The sequence below is a fragment of the Entelurus aequoreus genome, linkage group LG14, assembly GCF_033978785.1.
Source record: "Entelurus aequoreus isolate RoL-2023_Sb linkage group LG14, RoL_Eaeq_v1.1, whole genome shotgun sequence".
Taxonomy (NCBI): domain Eukaryota; kingdom Metazoa; phylum Chordata; class Actinopteri; order Syngnathiformes; family Syngnathidae; genus Entelurus; species Entelurus aequoreus.
In genome coordinates this window covers 31818197-31839440 of record NC_084744.1, presented here as the reverse complement: position 1 = coordinate 31839440, position 21244 = coordinate 31818197, and the positions used below count along the sequence as shown (strand labels likewise).

The following is a 21244-nucleotide window of genomic DNA, read 5'->3' as shown; positions in this document are numbered from 1 at the left end:
CCCGCCTCCAAAGACATGCACCTGGGGATAGGCCCCTCCCGCCTCCAAAGACATGCACCTGGGGATAGGCCCCTCCCGCCTCCAAAGACATGCACCTGGGGATAGGCCCCTCCCGCCTCCAAAGACATGCACCTGGGGATAGGTTGATTGGCAACACTAAATGGTCTCTAGTGTGTGAATGTGAGTGTGAATGTTGTCTGTCTATCTGTGTTGGCCCTGTGATGAGGTGGCGACTTGTCCAGGGTGTACGCCGTCTTCTGCCCGATTGTAGCTGAGATAGGCTCCAGCGCCCCCAAAGGGAATAAGCGGTAGAAAGGCCCTTTCTCTCTGCTTGCTTCTTTGTCTTGTCTTAACTTTCTTGTTGCCTCTTTTTGCACTGCTCTCCACATCTAAACATTGGAACTATTTAACTGGCCTCAACGAAATTGACAAGATCTTGGGTTCGGGAGAACCTGCTTGTCGTGACGAAGCGGTTGTTGCTGGACACACGACGGACTCTTGGGAGTAGAAGGAGTGCCGCGTGCTTGGCGACCCTTTTCTGTGGAGGACGTGAAGATACCCACCTATTCGGAATTATGACAACAGGACATCTTCTGATTGGAGTAAGCGTTGCTCTGGTTTGTCGACAAATTGGAAGTTGCTGGCAGTCTTCAAAGTACCCCAAAGCTGCCACAAAGGATTGGAGGATGCGGGAAGAACTGTGGACACTCTTGTGATTTTGGATCACATCGGACTGTCTGCCCCGCAGTTTTGAGGACCAGTCATAGACAATTTAGAGTGAAAAGCAAATTTTATTTTCACTCGCATACAAAACATTCTAACTTGGATTGTTTCCCTGGCTTGGAGACTCTCCCGAAGGACAGTGCGGCGAAGACACAACAAACTCCCTTCTTGTCTCTCATGGACACACACCTGTAGTTGTTGACTTTGGACTGACTGGCAAGAACACCAAGGCCGCGGAAGCTCAGACACATTACGGGCTTACACACACACTTGCAACCACAAAAATATACGCCACACACACATACTCCAACCCCCAATCCAACACCCTCGACGCAAATCCCATAGGGGTGATGAGCCCCTGAGAGCTGCGGCCTACCATCATGACCTCGCCCTTCCCTCTGTTGCTAGATATCTCGAGTTGTACGTTGTAATATGTATATGTGCTTTGCTATGGAGGTTTTTTTCCCACTCCAGACTGGGCCCCCTTATGAGCCTAGTCTGGAGTGGGAAAAAAAACCCTTAGGAGCCCAGTCTAGATTGTATTTTTTTACTCATCCTTCCCCAGCGTTTTACCTATTTCCCATATTTTACGGGGCGACTTGTGGCGACCCATCAGCGTTCCTGTTCTGTAACCCTGCACACTGTTTGTTTGTCTCATCTTGAACGGGTTTGTGCTGAAAACAAAGTTTCGTTGTACTTGTGCAATGACAATAAAGACCTACCTACCTACTTACCTAAAATGGATGGATGGACATACATACATGTATGTATGTATGTACACTACCGTTCAAAAGTTTGGGGTCACATTGAAATGTCCTTATTTTTCAATGAAGATAACTTTAAACTAGTCTTAACTTTAAAGAAATACACTCTATACATTGCTAATGTGGTAAATGACTATTCTAGCTGCAAATGTCTGGTTTTTGGTGCAATATCTACATAGGTGTATAGAGGCCCATTTCCAGCAACTATCACTCCAGTGTTCTAATGGTACAATGTGTTTGCTCATTGGCTCAGAAGGCTAATTGATGATTAGAAAACCCTTGTGCAATCATGTTCACACATCTGAAAACCGTTTAGCTCGTTACAGAAGCTACAAAACTGACCTTCCTTTGAGCAGATTGAGTTTCTGGAGCATCACATTTGTGGGGTCAATTAAACGCTCAAAATGGCCAGAAAAAGAGAACTTTCATCTGAAACTCGACAGTCTATTCTTGTTCTTAGAAATGAAGGCTATTCCACAAAACTGTTTGGGTGACCCCAAACTTTTGAACGGTAGTGTATATGTATATGTATGTATGTATGTACGTACACATGCACAAAAGCCGTGCAAGAGAAGCAACTAACTATTTGCAATCATGTTGTTATAACAGAATACAAACACAATGCTAGTTCATTTTAGCTATCCAAATCGCTGTCGTTAGTTAACAACATACAAAACTAATGCACATGCACATCTTACATACGTACATAGTGTACGTCATTACGTCCTTAAAGCAGTCAGGGTACAATACTTAACATACATTGGAAAGTTACATTGGGGACGGCGTGGCAAAGTTGGTAGAGTGGCTGTGCCAGCAATCGGAGGGTTGCTGGTTACTGGGGTTCAATCCCCACCTTCTACCATCCTAGTCACGTCCGTTGTGTCCTTGGGCAAGACACTTCACCCTTGCTCCTGATGGCTGCTGGTTAGCGCCTTGCATGGTAGCTCCCTCCATCAGTGTGTGAATGTGTGGGTGAATGTGGAAATACTGTCAAAGCGCTTTGAGTACCTTGAAGGTAGAAAAACACTATACAAGTATAACCCATTTATCATTTATTTAAAGTTAGCGCCCTCTGGCATCTGTGTAAAGGTTACAAACATCCCCTTTAAATAGAACTGTTATAATAAATAGGGATGCCAGATTATGGCATTAATTGTGATTAAATAATTACAGCCTGTGATCAAAGGTTCAATCTGTATCATTATTGTCTCTGTATGCCTGCGACTCTGCGACTTTCCTCGCCCGCTTCTTGTTGGGGTGTAAAACAATAAGTGTCTATGAGAAGTAGTTGGCCTTCCAAAAAAGGAATAAGAAACATGTCAGCATGGCTGCTTTGTCCTCTGTAGCCTCCTAGAAGTGACTCTTTGATGTTATTTAATCAATCAATCAATCAATGTTTATTTATATAGCCCTAAATCACAAGTGTCTCAAAGGGCTGCACAAGCCACAACGACATCCTCGGTACAGAGCCCACATACGGGCAAGGAAAACTCACCCCAGTGGGACGTCAATGTGAATGACTATGAGAAACCTTGGAGAGGACCGCATATGTGGGTAACCCCCCTAGGGGAGACCAAAAGCAATGGTAAACAAGGATTGTTATGATCTTCTTTCTACAGCACTGTGATTGGGGCTCTGTTTTATTTTATTTTATTTTATATGGAAACAAGTTCAATGTTGAAAAGAAGTGTTTTTACTGTTGTTAGATCGTAACTTCAGCATTTTATATTGACCCGATGTTTTATTTTAGTAAGTGGTTAAGACTGCGTCTGTTTAAAGTCTGTTAGAAATAACAAGTGATGTCATGAAGCAAATGTTTTTGTTTATATAGCAATCTTTAGAAGCCCATGTTAACTTAATGAATTTGAAATAAAATACTTGAAGTCGAGGGATTTTCTCAACATTTTATATGTGAGTTTCAAGAGATATAGGGTTTAGGCCTTACTGACAACAACTCGTGATCTGATTGGCTATCGCATCTATCTATCAAATATATGTCCCCGTTCACTTACAGCACTCAGACTGTAAGTGAACGGGGACATATATTCAAGTTTTCTTTGTGCCTTTTGGTTCCGGACCCTTTGGGACTGTGTGACAAGGGGTGGCACTTTCTTGACTTCTGTGGTGCTTTTTTGTGAACTTCTGGATCTGCGTCCTGGGAGCCTCTTGGCCATGGAGACCAGCTGCTGGGTCTCTGCCACACCAGAGTCCGTTTGGAGAGACCGGAGGAGATGCGGATGAAGCGCCAGGACGGACAAGCTTCACAGTCTTGGCTGAATGAGCAGGTATGGGACACCTCGGTCTCAGCCGCATCCGCTCATCCATGCGGACTGGACACTGGCTGAGAGTTAGTGGGCGGCCGAGGGTGGAGTCGGCTCTCTTGGTTGCTTTGTTGGGTCCGCTCGTGTCTCTGGCTATGCTCCCCCCACCCCAGCAGACGATGGCATGGAACACCGCAGAGGCCCCCACAGTGTTTATGATTTTTGTTGTCTTTGTTTTACTTTTGTATCTGTATGTAGAAATGGAAGCTTGCATCAGCTCTGCTCTTTTTAATGTCCTTTGTGTTCTTTGATGTTTGATGTTTCTCTCTTACATCCATCCATCCATCCATCTTCTTCCGCTTATCCGAGGTTGGGTCGCGGGGGCAGCAGCCTACGCAGGGAAACCCAGACTTCCCTCTCCCCAGCCACTTCGTCCAGCTCTTCCCGGGGGATCCCGAGGCGTTCCCAGGCCAGCCGGGAGACATAGTCTTCCCAACGTGTCCTGGGTCTTCCCCGTGGCCTCCTACCGGTCGGACGTGCCCTAAACACCTCCCTAGGGAGGCATTCGGGTGGCATCCTGACCAGATGCCCGAACCACCTCATCTGGCTCCTCTCCATGTGGAGGAGCAGCGGCTTTACTTTGAGCTCCCCCCGGATGGCAGAGCTTCTCACCCTATCTCTAAGGGAGAGCCCCGCCACCCGACGGAGGAAACTCATTTCGGCCGCTTGTACCCGTGATCTTGTCCTTTCGGTCATAACCCAAAGCTCATGACCATAGGTGAGGATGGGAACGTAGATCGACCGGTAAATTGAGAGCTTTGCCTTCCGGCTCAGCTCCTTCTTCACCACAACGGATCGATACAGCGTCCGCATTACTGAAGACGCCGCACCGATCCGCCTGTCGATCTCACGATCCACTCTTCCCTCACTCGTAAACAAGACTCCGAGGTACTTGAACTCCTCCACTTGGGGCAGGGTCTCCTCCGCAACCCGGAGATGGCACTCCACCCTTTTCCGGGCGAGAACCATGGACTCGGACTTGGAGGTGCTGATTCTCATCCCAGTCGCTTCACACTCAGCTGCGAACCGATCCAGCGAGAGCTGAAGATCCTGGCCAGATGAAGCCATCAGGACCACCACATCTGCAAAAAGCAGAGACCTAATCCTGCAGCCACCAAACCGGATCCCCTCAACGCCTTGACTGCACCTAGAAATTCTGTCTATAAAAGTTATGAACAGAATCGGTGACAAAGGGCAGCCTTCTCTCTTACACACATGCTTATATGTGCTATGGCTATGTTTTTTCCCCTTGGCCTCAGTCTGGACCCCCTCTCCAGGGCCCAGGCTTAGTCTGAATAGTTTTTTTTTATCCCCCCCCCCCCCCACTATTATTTCTAAATACAAAAAATAATCCGACGTTAATTAAAATGCAAAGTAAAGCCTATTTAATAGAAATATTATTTGTTACAACATTACGTTAGGTAATTACAGTACTCCCACCTTACATTCCTCAGGAACATTTGTATTAGATCTTTTAAGCAGGTGTTTTTTGTTTACATTGTTATTGGGGGGGGCGCCACCTAAAATCTTGCCTAGGGCGCCAGATTGGTTAAGGCCAGGCCTGAGTACAGTACATATTCCGTACAATTGACCACTAAATGGTAACACCCGAATAAGTTGTTCAACTTGTTTAAGTCGGGGTCCACGTAATCAATTCATGGCAAATGCTCCCCTAAAGAAAGATAAGATAAGCTAAATGTTACTGTAATGATGTCGATTTGTGGAAACATGCTGTGCAACAGCGCCTGTTGCTGGTGAAAGGTGGCATTTATTAATTACAACTGTAAAGCTTTCTGAAATATAATCACGTGACCAAAGTGGACCACCTTTCAATCTGCAATTTGTTACAGCTAATATGTTTCCCCCCTGCCACTGTAATTGTGTTATTGTCAATAAAACTGTTTCCACATGTTGCTATCCTGCCAGTGCTAGCGCGGAAGACCCGATCGGTGCACGCATGCGCGAAGATTACGACGGGGATCTTCTCCGACGTCACGTTCTGTGATATTTACATGTTTGATTAATTAATGTGTGTATAACTTGATATTTTGCCGAGGAGTAAAAGGGAAAAAGAACATAAAAATGATCAATCGCCACACTTTTATCCACTGAATAAAGTAGTAAATGATCGATGGTCTGTTCACGGAAGTGATGTCGATTTCGCGCATGCGTGGACCGAGCGGGTGATAAAGCAAGATGGCGTCTGACGGAGAAGGCCTAAACGCGGGCATTATATTTCTGTGTTCTTACATATATGTTGTCTAATAGAGTACACACGGTTAATAATTGTTTGTAGCAGGATACATTAGTCTGAGCGCACTTTGACACTTCTCCTGTTTGCTAGCTTCATTTAAGGTAGCTTGCAGCTAGTTTAGCTGGCTAGTTAGCTTAGCTTGTTAGCTGCTAACAAAGAGACGCGGAAGTTATTTAAACATCGCTAAGTAGGGAACTAATGTGAGTGTAAAGTGTTGTGATTGTGTGAAAATGTGCGAAAGAACGATAGCAAAGTACGAGGAGGAACTTTGTCCAACAAAAGAGGAGAAGGAGCGACATCAACTACTGGATGTTTATTATAAGAAACATCATCAAGTTGTGTTACACAGACCAGGTTTGTTTACTTCTTACTCTCACATATTTACTAACTTTATATTTGATTATTAACACTATTCTTAAATATATTGTGTATAAGAAGTTTGGTTGTCTTGTGAGGTTGATGTACATATATGGGTGAGGGCGGACCTACGTCACTTCCGCCTACCAACCCCCTAGCAACCGGGAATTCGTTGAAAACAAACCAGCTCACAGCGAACACAGCATTGACAGAAAAAGCATTTAAGGAGCGTTGTGGCTTGGAAGTCGGCGTTAAATCCTTCATTTACGCATTTTTACTTATTCGCATATCGTGTGAAAAAACGAAAATGTATTATTTGCGTCAGACTCGTCTCAGTGAACTTTAAATCTTCTCAGGCTTAGCTTAGCTTGCTAGTTAGCTTAGCCTGCGCGCTACTAAGAAAGAGACGCGGAAGTTATCAACAACAAGATCAAGTGTTAGTGTATAAAATATTGAGAGATTTGAGGGCTACATGTATTGAATGGCAACATGAAAATTATAGGGTTTATTGGTTTTTAAAAACCCAACTGTTAAGTGCAAATTTAAACGAAACCTGTTTTCGAAAATAGCTAGCTAGGCTATAGACTATATAGTATATTACTTACTTAACTTAATCCTCTTCTTCCCGGATGGGAAATAAGGCTTCGACGACTCGACGCCATTCATCTCGCTGCTGTGCTAGTCTCTGTGCCTCGCCCCATGTAAGCGTCATCTCTTTCAGCTCCCCTTCAACTGTTCTTCGCCAGGTGTTCTTTGGCCGCCCTGGCTTACGCTTTCCCGGTGGTGTCCATCTTAACGCTGCCTTTGGTATCCTCTCGTTGTCCGGTTTTCGAAAATAGCTAGCTAGGCTATAGACTATATAGTATATACCGCATGTTATTTTTGTACAACAACTTCAGCTGTCGAACGTTATAAGGTACAAATTCAACAAGTACAACATTAGCACGGACGTATAGCCAAGTTGTGGTTAAGAAGGTGGATTTTTGTTCCTTATATTTACCAGAAACGAAGTGATCCGAACACACGACCCGCCGGGACTTTGGGGGACTCCAGTGAGAACTGTCCTCGTTTTCCCGGTGTAATGCTGCGAGCCATTTGTCTCGTCTCTGTGGGCTTTTATCACGCTTTGGCAGAACAAAATACAACCTTTGTTTTCCCTGTTTCCAGTTGTGGTTAGCACAACCAAAAACAACACAGTTTTTCGGCATTTTGGAGGCAGAATGACGGGTTTAATCAGCGTAGGTCGACAGGTTAAAGAGTAATGGCAACGGTTTGTTTTCAACGCCAGTCTGGTTGCTATGGCTCGAAGAACCCGTATGTAGCTCAGTTGCCCGGATGTCGGCCCTCACCCATAAGTCGCTCTGGAGTATACGCCGCACCGGCCGAAAATGCATAATAAAGAAGAAAAAAACATATATACGCCGCACTCGAGTATAAGTCTAATTTTGGGGGGAAATTTATTTGATAAAATCCAACACCAAGAATAGACATTTGAAAGGCAATTTAAAATGTCTAAAGAATAGTGAACAACAGGCTGAATAAGTGTACGTTATATGAGGCATAAATAACCAACTGGTATGTTAACGTAACATATTATGGTAAGAGTCATTCAAATAACTATAACATATAGAACATGCTATACGTTTACCAAACAATCTGTCACTCCCAATCGCTAAATCCCATGAAATCTTCTTCCTCGGTGTCGCTTCTAAACAACTCTGCCAACTCCAAAGGTGTGCGCCGCTTCCTCTTGCCGTTCTCTGCTGCATATTTCACTACGTCCAGCTTGTAGTCTGCAGTATATGATTTCCTTTTCGGTGCCATTTTTGTTCAGCCCTTGTCAGTTTTTATAAGTTACCGCCAATTTTGAAATGATCCATTTTTATACTGTAGCTACGGACGTAGTAGCAGGTAGCATCCCATGACCCACAATGCACTTCTGCCATGACCCACAATGCACTTCAGCCATGACCCGCGCCCGCCAAATTTTTATTGGTTGACGTGTGTGTGACGATTGCTGACATTCGCCTCGTCTCTTACGGAAATGAGATAAATAATATTATTTGATATTTTACGGTAATGTGTTAATAATTTCACTAAGGCTGAAACGACGCGTCGACGTAGTCGACGTCATCGGTTATGTAAATACGTCGACGCCGTTTTTGTGCGTTGACGCGTCGCATATTTACGTCACACTACCGTCATGGCGGAGCGCAAAGCAGACTGTGCGAGCGAGGGGGAAAAAATCATGCCAAAAGTGATCAAAAGTGTGGGAGTATTTCAATACACGGCCTAATAATGTTGTTGTATGCACACTGTGTCGAGCGGGAATGGCCTATCATAGCAGCACAACGGCTATGAACGAACATTTGAAAAGAAAACCATCAACTAGTCAATCGTCCGCGCGAGCATACGTTGTCATCATTACACAAAAACATGAATGTGTCATTTGTATCTGCTAGGGGTGTAACGGTACGTGTTTTGTATTGAACCGTTTCGGTACAAGGCTTTCGGTTCGGTACGGGGGTGTACCGAACGAGTTTCTAAGCTAAAGCTAACTTTAGCTGCTAAAGTCTTAACAAGCTGCTTCGCTCCTTCTGCGGCTGCCTCTGTCTCAGCACGCAGCATTGTCCCACCCACACAACCATCTGATTGGTACACACAAAGCGTTATACAAAGCGTTATCAGCCAATCAGCAGTGCATATTCAGAGCGCATGTAGTCAGCGCTTCAGCGTGGAGCAGATAGGTGTTTAGCAGGTGAGCATCGGGCAGCGGACTCTCCCCAAATGATAATAAACACCTCCCAGTCAACTACTAGTAACATCACTATGAGCCCGTTGACCTTCTAGGAATATAAACTGGAGCTCAGCTCGCTCGCAGTCCTGGCTTGAGGTGAAGGCTACCGGTAATTAGCTCTCAGTTCCAGCCACATCGACCCCTTCTGAGCGCCTATTTTCAGCTGCTGGGAATATTGTAAACAAGAAAAGAAGCAGAGCATGTAGACATGCTAACCTTTCTTCATTACAATTGTTAGTCACTCACTGGAATGAGTAGAATTGGTTATTGTGTACTGTGTTGGACTGGATGTTTATTTTGCACATTTTAAAAGCAATACTTAATGTTTACAGTGCTCCAGAATATTTAGATTGGCACTTTTTTGTATTAGATGTTTATCTTTATTTTTGCACATTTTAGCAAATAAGCAATACTTTCACTTTTGTTGAAATGTTTACACTGTTGTTACAGAATATTTCGTTTTGCACTTTTTTGTATTGGATGTTTATCTTTATTTTTGCACATTTTAAAGCAAAATAAGCAATACTTTTACTTTTGAAATGCTTATACTATTGCAGAATATTAAGATTTGCGCTGGATGTTGACTTTTATATTTGCACATTAAAAAGCAAATAAGCTACTTTTAATTTTGTTAAATGTTAAAAGTTTTAAATGTTTCCATTGTTACAGAATATTTTGTCATGTTGTTGTCAATGTTGACTGAGTGGCCATACTTCTTTTTTTTGTAAATAAAAGCCATGCCTTTTGAAAAAACAGGCCTACATTTATTTTTTCATCTTCGTTTTAAATAAATAAATAATCGGTAAAAGGAAAAATAATCTATAGATTAATCGAAAAAATAATCTATAGATTAACCGATTAATCGAAAAAAAATAATCTATAGATTAATCGATAGAAAAATAATCGTTAGCTGCAGCCTTAAATTTCACACATAAATTGCCCCGGAGTATAAATCGCACCAAACTATGAAAAAAACTGCGATTTATAATCCGAAAAATACGGTGCAATGTTTTGCAAATCCTTTTCAACTTATATTCAATTGAATAGACTGCAAAGACAAGATATTTAACATTCAAACTGGTAAACTTTGTTGTTTTTCTTGCAAATAGTAGCTCATTTGGAATTTGATGCCTGCAACATGTTTCAAAAAAGCTTGCACAAGTGGCAAAAAAAGGCTGAGAAAGTTGAGGAATGCTCATCAAAGACTTATTTGGAACATCCCACAGGTGAACAGGCTAATTGGGAACAGGTGGGTGCCATGATTGGGTATAAAAGCAGCTTCCATGAAATGCTCAGTCATTCACAAACAAGGACGGGGCGAGGGTCACCACTTTGTCAACAAATGCGTGAGCGAGTTGCAGCTGGTTACCAAGAGCCACAAATTCTCAGTCACTTCTTCAACTGTATCCTCAAAACCGTGAAAATCATTCACAAATTGAGGGCATAGCTTTTTCCCCACACAATATTAACCTCATCCCATGCATCAGCAATGTTCTTGACAGCTTCATAGATGTTGTACGACCGCCACCATTCCTTTAAGGTCTTGCCATCTGGTCCTTCAGTTGCTTTGACTGCCTTCGAGAATGTCCTCTGTAAATAGTAGGCTTCGAAAGAGGCAATCACGCCTTGGTCCGTTGGCTGGAGAAGGAATGTAGTAATTGGTGGAAAGTACGCAACTTTAATAGTTGGATTCAAGTAATCTAAAAATGCAGGATGGCCAGGTGCATAGTCAAGAACTACCGTAATTTCCGGACTATAAGCCGCACCTGACTATAAGCCGCACCAGCTAAATTTAGGGGAAAATACAGATTGCTCCATATATAAGCCGCACCCGACTATAAGCCGCAGGGTTTTGATGTGTAATTACCGTAGTATATAGGGGATCCTGCTACCACGGAGGGGATTCTCGGGACAGAGATGACTGTTTGGGAACGCAAAGCGTCCCATTTATTAACAATAAATCTTTCAATCATTCAATCAAACTTTCACATCTTTGACATGGCGAACAGCATTCGTGCAGAGTACAAATAATACAACGGTGCAAAGTAATACAAAGTGCTCGCCTGTACGTTATCAAAATAACCAGCCTACCGGTATATGAAAAGTCAGTCTTTAATCATTGTGTCATCGTCTTCCTCCTGCGTACTAAAACCACCGAAATCCTCTTCGTCGGTGTCGGTGAAGAACAGGCCGTAAATAAGCCGCACCCTTGTATAAGCCGCAGGGACCAGAACAAGGGGAAAAAGTAGCGGCTTATAGTCCGGAAATTACGGTAATACAATCTTTAAATTAATGTTATTTGCAGTGCACTATCTCTCAACCTCGGGTACGAAAGGATTGGTAAACCAATCTTCAAAGACGGCCAATGTTATCCAAGCCTTTTTGTTGGAATTCCAGATGACTGGAAGTGAGCCCTTCCAAATGCCCTTGAAAGCCCTTGGGTTCTCAGATTGCTAAACAAGCAAAGGCTTAAGTTTACAGTCTGCCGCAGCATTCTGTCCAAGCAAAAGTGTCAGTCTCTCCTTAGCATACTTGCCAACCCTCCCGTTTTTAGCGGGAGACTCCCGGCATTCAGCGCCTCTCCCGATAACCTCCCGGCAGCTGGAGGCCACTCCCCCTCCAGCTCAATGCGGACCTGAGTGGGGACAGCCTGTTCTCACGTCCCCTTTCCCACAATATAAACAGCTTGCCTGCCCAATGACGTCATAACATCTACGGCTTTTAGAGAGTAGAGTGCACAACTGCGCACGCAACAAGGAGACGAAGCAGAAGAACGAGGAAGTTACAGACATGGCGACGCCGTCGACGAGCAAGATGAAGAAATATGCTTGCAAGTTCCAAAACGAATGAAAACAAGAATTTCAGTTCATCCAGGACAGTTCGAAGGGAAAGGGGTATGTAATTATGTTGCCTGTACATTTTGTAGAACAGACTTCTCCATTGAACACGGTGGCCGAAATGATATACTCAGACATGAACGGAGAAGTTAAACAGGACAATGCTGCCATCTACTGGATAGCCTCCGGAACACTAAAATTCAAGTATTTATTTTATTTATATGTATAATAAAATAAATAAATATATATATATATAGCTAGAATTCACTGAAAGTCAAGTATTTCATATATATATATATATATATATATATATATATATATATATATATATATATATATATATATATATATATATATATATATATATATATATATATATATATATATATATATATATATATATATATATATATGAAATACTTCAGTTGGTGAATTCTAGCTGTAAATATACTCTCCTCTTAACCCCCCCCCCCCGCCCCACCTCCGATATCGGAGGTCTCAAGGTTGGCAAGTATGCTCCTTAGCCACTTTATGTCCTGGCGCCGATTTCTCTTCCTTGGCGATGTACGTACGCCCCGGCACCCGCCTCCAAAATAAGTCCGTCTCATCCACGTTGAATACTTGTCCGGCAATGTAATCCCCCTCTTTTAGCATTTCAGCCAACATACCAGGAAAGTCACGCGCTGCAGCATGATCCGCGCTTGCTGCTTCCTCCTTGCACTTTAATATTATGCAAATCCGCACAACACCTAAAATGGTGAAAGCAGACACGACTGGCAGCAAACTCTTCACTTTTGTATTCTGGACCCTTTTCAGTCTTTTAACTTTTCAAAAAGACTGTTGGCCTTTTCTTGAATCAGCATCAAGTTGACATGGACTTGTTTCTTCAGCATTGTCCACACGTTTAGGTCAGGACTTTGGAAAAGCCATTCTAAAACCGTAATTCTAGCCTGATTTAGCCATTCCTTTACCACTTTGGACGTGTGTTTGGGGTCATTGTCCTGTTGGAACACCCAACTGCGCCCAAGACCCAACCTCCGGGCTGATTATTTTAGGTTGTCCTGAAGAATTTGGGAGGCAATCCTCCTTTTTCATCGTCCCATTTAAAGCAGCAGTTCCATTGGCAGCAAAACAGGCCTAGAGCATAATAGTACCACCACCACGCTTGACGGTAGGAATGGTGTTCCTGGGATTAAAGGCCTTACCTTTTCTCCTCCAAACATATTGCTGGGTATTGTTGCCAAACAGCTACATTTTTGACATCATATGGACAAAGATAAGACCTTCTGGAGGAAAGTTCTGTGGTCAGATGAAACAACAGCTTTATTGCAGTGAAACTTGCCAAGGGACATGTAAGCAAATATTAAAGGCCTACTGAAATGAATTTTTTTTATTTAAACGGGGACAGCAGATCCATTCTATGTGTCATACTTGATCATTTCGCGATATTGCCATATTTTTGCTGAAAGGATTTAGTATAAAACAACGACGATAAAGTTCGCAACTTTTGGTCTCTGATAAAAAAAAGCCTTGCCTGTACCGGAAGTAGCGTGACGTAGTCAGTTGATCGCCTCCTCATATTTTCCTATTGTTTTCAATGCAGCTAGAGCGATTCGGACCGAGAAAGCGACGATTACCCCATTAATTTGAGCGAGGATGAAAGATTCGTGGATGAGGAACGTTAGTGACGGACTAGAATGCAGTGCAAGACATATCTTTTTTCGCTCTGACCGTAACTTAGGTACAAGCTGGCTCATTGGATTCCACACTTTCTCCTTTTTATATTGTGGATCACGGATTTGTATTTTAAACCACCTCGGATACTATATCCTCTTGAAAATGAGAGTCGCGAACGCGAAATGGACATTCACAGTGACTTTTATCTCCACGACAATACATCGACGAAACACTTTAGCTACGGAGCTAACGTGATAGCATCGAGCTTAACTGCATATACAAACAAAATAAATAAGCCCCTGACTGGAAGGATAGACAGAAAATCAACAATACTATTAAACCATGAACATGTAAATACACGGTTAATGCTTTCCAGCTTGGCGAAGCTTAAAAATGCGGTTGCTAACGACGCCACTGAAGCTAACTTAGTATAACGGGACCTCACAGAGCTATGATAAAAAACATTAGCGCTCCACTTACGCCAGCCAGCCCTCATCTGCTCAACACCCGTGCTCACCTGCGTTCCAGCGATCGACGGAAGGACGAAGGACTTCACCACGATCATCCGTGCGGTCGGTGGCTAGCGTCGGCTAGCGCGTCTGCTATCCGAGTCAAAGTCTTCCTGGTTATGTTGCTGCAGCCAGCCGGTAATACACCGATCCCACCTACAACTTTCTTCTTTGCAGTCTCCATTGTTCATTAAACAAATTGCAAAAGATTCACCAACACAGATGTCCAGAATACTGTGGAATTATGAGATGAAAACAGAGCTATTTTGTATTGTATTCAATGGGGTACCGATACTTCTGTTACGTCATCATACATAGACGTTTTCAACCGGAAGTTTAGCGGGAAATTTAAAATGTCACTTTATAAGTTAACCCGGCCGTATTGGCATGTGTTGCAATGTTAAGATTTCATCATTGATATATAAACCATCAGACTGCGTGGTCGCTAGTAGTGGCTTTCAGTAGGCCTTTAACATTGCTGTATGTATACTTTTGACCCTCACATTTTCAGTAGACACATAATAAATTCATAAAAGAAGCAAACTTCATGAATGTTTTTTGTGACCCACAAGTATGTGCTCCAATCACTCTATCACAAAAAAAAATAAGAGTTGTAGAAATGATTGGAAACCCAAGACAGCCATGACATGATGTTCTTTACAAGTGTATGTACACTTTTGACCACGACTGTACGTTCCATAGCCTGTATAATAACCAAGCCGTAGCGACGTTGTTATTGTAAGAGCAAACACTGAGGTTACTGTTTTTCTACCATAGCAACACATGGCCTTGCGACGGCAATGCTTCAGCATTAGCTGTAAGCTCGCTTGTGCGTCAACAGCTGAGTGGCTTTTGAGTTTGTAAATCCAATCAAAGCAAACTTTATTTAATTATCACTTTTTATGCACTGATAAGTGGCAAAGTGCTGAGAAGAAAACCATACCCACGCAAACACTCAAACTACGGTTGTAGTCCAAAAATGGCTACTAAATAAATCAGAAGTTACACAATACTTGAGTATTTTTTTCACGCATACTTATTACTCTTACATTATTTTGATGACTACTTTTTACTTCTACTTGAGTCATATTAGTCTAAAGTAACTGTACTCTTACTTGAGTACAATTTTTGGGTGCTCTACCCACCTCTGGTAACACGTCAACATTTTCCTCACTAAATATATTTCCAAAAGTGCTATTGACATAAAAAAAAAATCACCAGATGTTTGGAACAACCCAAGTAATCCATACATACAAAGAAAGTACAACAACTAACATGTAGTTATCCGTAGTAATGTGATATATAATATAGTATAGTATCAGTATACGGCCATTACTACAGATCAACATGAGTTGGTTTGTTTGCAAACTCAGTAAATAAGTCCCTGGACACAGGAGGACTTTAAGAGCAAATTCCAAATACTTTTAATCAGAGCCAATAGTAGGTAATAATTTAAATATTTATATTGTTACACCGCCGTCATGTGTTTTTTTTCCTGATTATAATTGTGATCAAAAATTAACTTGGATTATTACCCACATGCCACATACCTAAAACAAATGTCAAGTATCCAAACAGCAGAAGTATAAGTGATTATTACATTTGAACAGAAGTGTAGCTAAAACAAGATATTAGCTGTAAATTAAAGGCCTACTGAAATGATTTTTTTTAATTTAAACGGGAATAGCAGATCCATTCTATGTGTCATACTTGATCATTTCGCGATATTGCCATATTTTTGCTGAAAGGATTTAGTAAGAGAAAATCGACGATAAAGTTTGCAACTTTTGCTCGCTGATAAAAAAAAAGCCTTGCCTGTACCGGAAATAGCGTGACGTCACAGGAGCTAGTATTCCTCACAATTCCCCGTTGTTTACAATGGAGCGAGAGAGATTCGGACCGAGAAAGTGATGATTACCCCATTAATTTGAGCGAGGATGAAAGATTCGTAGATGAGGAACGTTACAGTGAAGGACTTGAGAGGCAGTGATGGACGTATCTTTTTTCGCTCTGACCGTAACTTAGGTACAAGCTGGCTCATTGGATTCCACACTCTCTCCTTTTTCTATTGTGGATCACGGATTTGTATTTTAAACCACCTCGGATACTATATCCTCTTGAAAATGAGAGTCGAGAACGCAAAATGGACATTCAGTGCCTTTTATCTCCACGACAATACATCGGCGAAATGCTTTAGCTACGAGCTAACGTGATAGCATCGTGCTTTAACTGCATATAGAAACAAAAAAATAAAGGATAGAAGGAAGGATATATAGAAAATCAACAATACTATTAAACCGTGGACATGTAAATACACGGTTAATGCTTTCCAGGCTGGCGAATGTTAACAATGCTGTGCTAACGACGCCATTGAAGCTAACTTAGCAACGGGACCTCACAGAGCTATGCTAAAAACATTAGCTCTCCACCTACGCCAGCCAGCCCTCATCTACTCATCGACACCCGTGCTCACCTGCGTTCCAGCGATCGGCAGAAGGACGAAGGACTTCACCCGATGCGTTTGGCGGCCCGGAGACGTGGGAAGTCAAGGTGAGGTCGGCGGCTAGCGCGGCTAGCGCGGCTAGCGCTCCAACAAAGTCCTCCTGGTTGTGTTGCTGTAGTCCGCTGCTAATACACCGATCCCACCTACAACTGTCTTCTTTGCAGCCTTCATTGTTCATTAAACAAATTGCAAAATATGTCCAGAATACTGTGGAATTATGAAGTGAAAACAGAGTTTTTTGTATAGGATTCTACGGGTACCATAACTTCCGTTACTCTGACTTCGTCACGCGCATACGTCATCATACCGCGACGTTTCAGCCGGATATTTCCCGGGAAGTTTTAAATGTCACTTTATAAGATAACCCGGCCGTATTGGCATGTGTTGCGATGTTAAGATTTCATCATTGATATATAAACTATCAGACTGCATGGTCGGTAGTAGTGGGTTTCAGTAGGCCTTTAACATGTCAATAATAATAAAAAAACAAAAAAATTATGTAATATGTTACTGCATTTGTCACCAAATAAATTAGGAGTCTTTATTACCCATTTCACAAATGTTTTTATTTGCAATTCTGTATTAAATAATCTATCACATTATATATTTTAACTTCTATCGTCCATCTCTAGTAAAAAGTACCTCATGGTCTCCTTTTCCTGTGGATAATGTTGTAAAGGGCGGCGTGTTTGCCCCCCCCTCCCCCCAGAGATTTTGGACTAGTTCATACAATAACCTGTAGGTTGAACAACTTAAATGTGAGCACACTGTATGTTTCTAAAAGCATATTTTTGTCTTCTTGTGTCCTGCAGACGTCTGTGAAGAACATCTTCTCCCTGAGCAAAAGGAGCGGAGTTTCAGGATGCAGCTGGATGAGCCACAACACCCTTGCTTTAAAGAGGAAGAGGAGGTGCCAGGAACCCCACGCTTTAAAAATAAAGTGGAGAATCCACTGAACCCCAGCATTGATCGGAATAAGGAGGAACCACTGACCACCCACTTTAAAAAGGAAGAGGAGGCGCCACAGCCCCTGTACCCTAAAGAGGAAGAGGTGGAACACTGCATCAGTCAGGAGGGAGAGCATATTGAAGGACCGGTGGAGTTCCCAGTGACTGGTGTCCCTGTGAAGAGTGAAGATGGTGAGGTCAAAGGTGAAAGTGAGGAGAAGAGAGAGGCGGAGCCTCCAAGCAGCAGCTCAACACAACACATGACAACAGAAGCTGATGGAGACCACTGTGGAGGATCACAAGCAGACCAGCTCGTAGCTCCACTATCAGATAGTGAGGACACAACGTCACACTCTTCTGACACTGATGATGAACACTCTAAAGATGATAAGACATGTCACACTGACAACACTCGCTTTAAATGTTCTCACTGCGACAAAACATTCAATTACCGTCGTAATCTGAAAACACACACGAGAAGACACACTGGAGAAAAACCCTTCACCTGCTCAGTATGTGGTAAAAGTTTTGGACTAAGTCAAAATTTGAAAGTACACATGAGAACACACACTGGAGAAAAACCTTATGTCTGTTCAATCTGCGGTAAAGGTTTTGGAACGAGCCACAATTTGAAATTACATATGCGAATACACACTGGAGAAAAACCTTTTATCTGTTCAATATGTGGTAAAGGTTTTACACACAGTCAGAGTTTGAAAAGACACGCAATATTACACACCGGAGAAAAAAACCCTTTTACATGTTTAATCTGTGGTAAAGGTTTTGTTCTAAGTCACAATTTGAAGGTACACATGAGAACACACACCGGGGAAAAACCTTTTACCTGCTCAATCTGTGGTAAAGGTTTTGCACAAAGTTCATGTATGGAAAAACACAGAAGAATACACACTGGAGAAAAATCTTTTATATGTTCAATCTGTAGTAAAGGTTTTGTACAAAGTAACAATTTGAAAGTACACATGAGAACACACACTGGTGAAAAACCTTTTTCCTGTTCAACCTGTGGTAAAGGTTTTACAGAAAATCAGTGTTTGAAAAGACACAAGAGAACACACACTGGTGAAAAATCACATTGCTGTTCAATCTGCAACAGAAGCTTTTGTGACCGACCAAACCTTGTAGCACACATGAGAACACACACGGGAGAGAAAGTGTTGAGTTGCAGTGTGTGTGGTGAAAGATTCTCTTATAAGTACCAGTGTAAGAAACACAAGTGTGCTGGTGAGAACAGCAGCAGCAAATGAACCTGCAGGTTTTGTAATAAACTGTCAAGACTTTAATTTTGACTTTCTAACAACTTTAGCACATATAACATGTGTGATGTTGTTGTTGTTTGTGTATCCTTTTCAACTTATATTCAATTGAATAGACTGCAAATACAAGATATTTCATGTTCACACTGAGAAACTGTTATTTTTTTTGCAAATATTAGCCCATTTGGAATTTGATGCCTGCAACATGTTTAAAAAAAGACTGAGAAAGTTGAGGAATGCTCATCAAACACTTATTTGGAACATCCCACAGGTGAACAGGCTCATTGGGAACAGGTGGGTGCCATGATTGGGTATAAAAGCAGCTTCCATGAAATGCTCAGTAATTCACAAACAAGGATGGGGCGAGGGTCACCACGTTGTCAACAAATGCGTGAGCAAATTGTCGAACACTTTAAGAACAACATTTCTCAAGGAGCTAATGCAAAGAATTTAGGGATTTCACCATCTACGGTCCGTAATATCAAAGGGTTCAGAGAATCTGGAGAAATCATTGAATGCCCATGACCAGGCGGTACTGCATAAAAAAGCGACATCAGTGTTTAAAGGATATCACCACATGGGCTCAGGAACACTTCAGAAAACCACTGTCAGTAACTACAGTCGGTCGCTACATCTGTAAGTGCAAGTTAAAACTCTACTATGCAAAGCCAAAGCCGATTATCAACAACACCCAGAAACGCCGCCGGTTTCGCGGGGCCCAAGCTCATTTAAGATGGACTGATGCAAAGAGGAAAAGTGTTCTGTGGTCTGGCGAGTCCACATTTTAAATTGTTTTTGGAAACTGTGGACGTCGTGTCCTACTGACCAAAGAGGAAAAGAACCGTCCGGATTGTTATATAGCATGTGTGATGGTATGGGGGTGTATTAGTGCCCAAGGCATGGGTAACTTACACATCTGTGAAGGCACCATTAATGCTGAAAGGTACATACAGCTTTTAGAGCAACATATGTTGCCATCCAAGCAACGTTATCATGGACGCCCCTGCTTATTTCAGCAAGACAATGCCAAGCCACGTGTTACAACAGCATGGCTTCATAGTGAATAAAGTGCGGGTACTAGACTGGCCTGCCTGTAGTCCAGACCTGTCTCCCGTTGAAAATGTGTGGTGCATTATGAAGCCTAAAATATGAGAAGGGAGACTGTTGAACATCTTAAGCTGTACATCAAGCAAGAATGGGAAATAATTCCACTTCAAAAATGTGTCTCCTCAGTTCCCAAATATTTACTGAGTGTTGTTACAAGGAAAGGCCATGTAACACAGTGGTGAACATGCCACTGTTACAACTTTTTTGTAATGTGTTGCTGCCATTAAATTCTAAGATCATGATTATTTGCCAAAAAAAATGAAGTTTCTCAGTGTAAACAATAAATATCTTGTCTTTGCAGTCTATTCAATTGAATATAAGTAGAAAATGATTTGCAAAACATTGTATTCTGTTTTTATTTACCATTTACACAACCTGCCAACTTCACTGCTTTTACGATAATACAATTTTATACTTATTCATAATAGTGTTTTTTATAGGTGTTAGAAATATTGAAGTGTTACATATTATTTCTAATTGTTAATGATCCCATAGATTAGCACCTTTATATGATATACATATGTACTGGTTCACATCTGAAACATCTTCTGGACCACTTCAGGAAGAATATTATTATTTACTTTATACATCATTTGAACAGTTGTCTTTTATGCCATTTTAAAATGTGTGACTTTATGAATCATTTGTTGGGTCTCTATAATCCATTTTATTAATTATCTTTATTACTCTCTTTTGTAATATGATGATATGTGATTGTTTTATATGTATGTACTCAGACATTTATGCAATATAAAAGTGAGAGAAAATGGCTGAATTATTTGTGGAAGGATGGCTTTGTTTTAAAAAAAAAACATTTGTGGATTAATAAAAACAAACTATTATTGTGTTTTAAACATTTTTTACGTTTTTTTTATTTTTTAACATCCCCAAAACAATATCAATATCAATCAGGCAAAAGCCAATATTGTACATCATCTTATTTACTTTGCATACATTCACAAAATAAACTATTTAGTTTCCCTATCACAGAACTAACAAGTGTTGTCTTCAATTGCAAAACAACATCCTAAAAAATGTTTTAAGTGGTCAATTCAGTTTTTTTTTTCCCTTAAATGAACTCCTTTGCTGTTGGAAGAATGGAAAATTTCAAGTTATGAATATTTTGTTTCGTTCCAGAGAAAATACAGTGAAGGGGAAATAGTACAGAATTGAA

General features: G+C 41.7%; 1 protein-coding gene across 1 annotated transcript; it reads left to right on the top strand.

Moving 5' to 3' along the window:
- Positions 1–6000: 6000 nt before the first annotated feature.
- On the top strand, positions 6001–20995 carry LOC133664742 (gastrula zinc finger protein XlCGF57.1-like). The gene is made up of 2 exons (XM_062069633.1): positions 6001–6416; positions 17555–20995. Exons 1-2 carry the CDS (start codon positions 6293–6295, stop codon positions 18952–18954), a joined length of 1524 nt encoding a protein of 507 aa, XP_061925617.1. The 5' UTR covers positions 6001–6292; the 3' UTR covers positions 18955–20995.
- Positions 20996–21244: the final 249 nt, after the last annotated feature.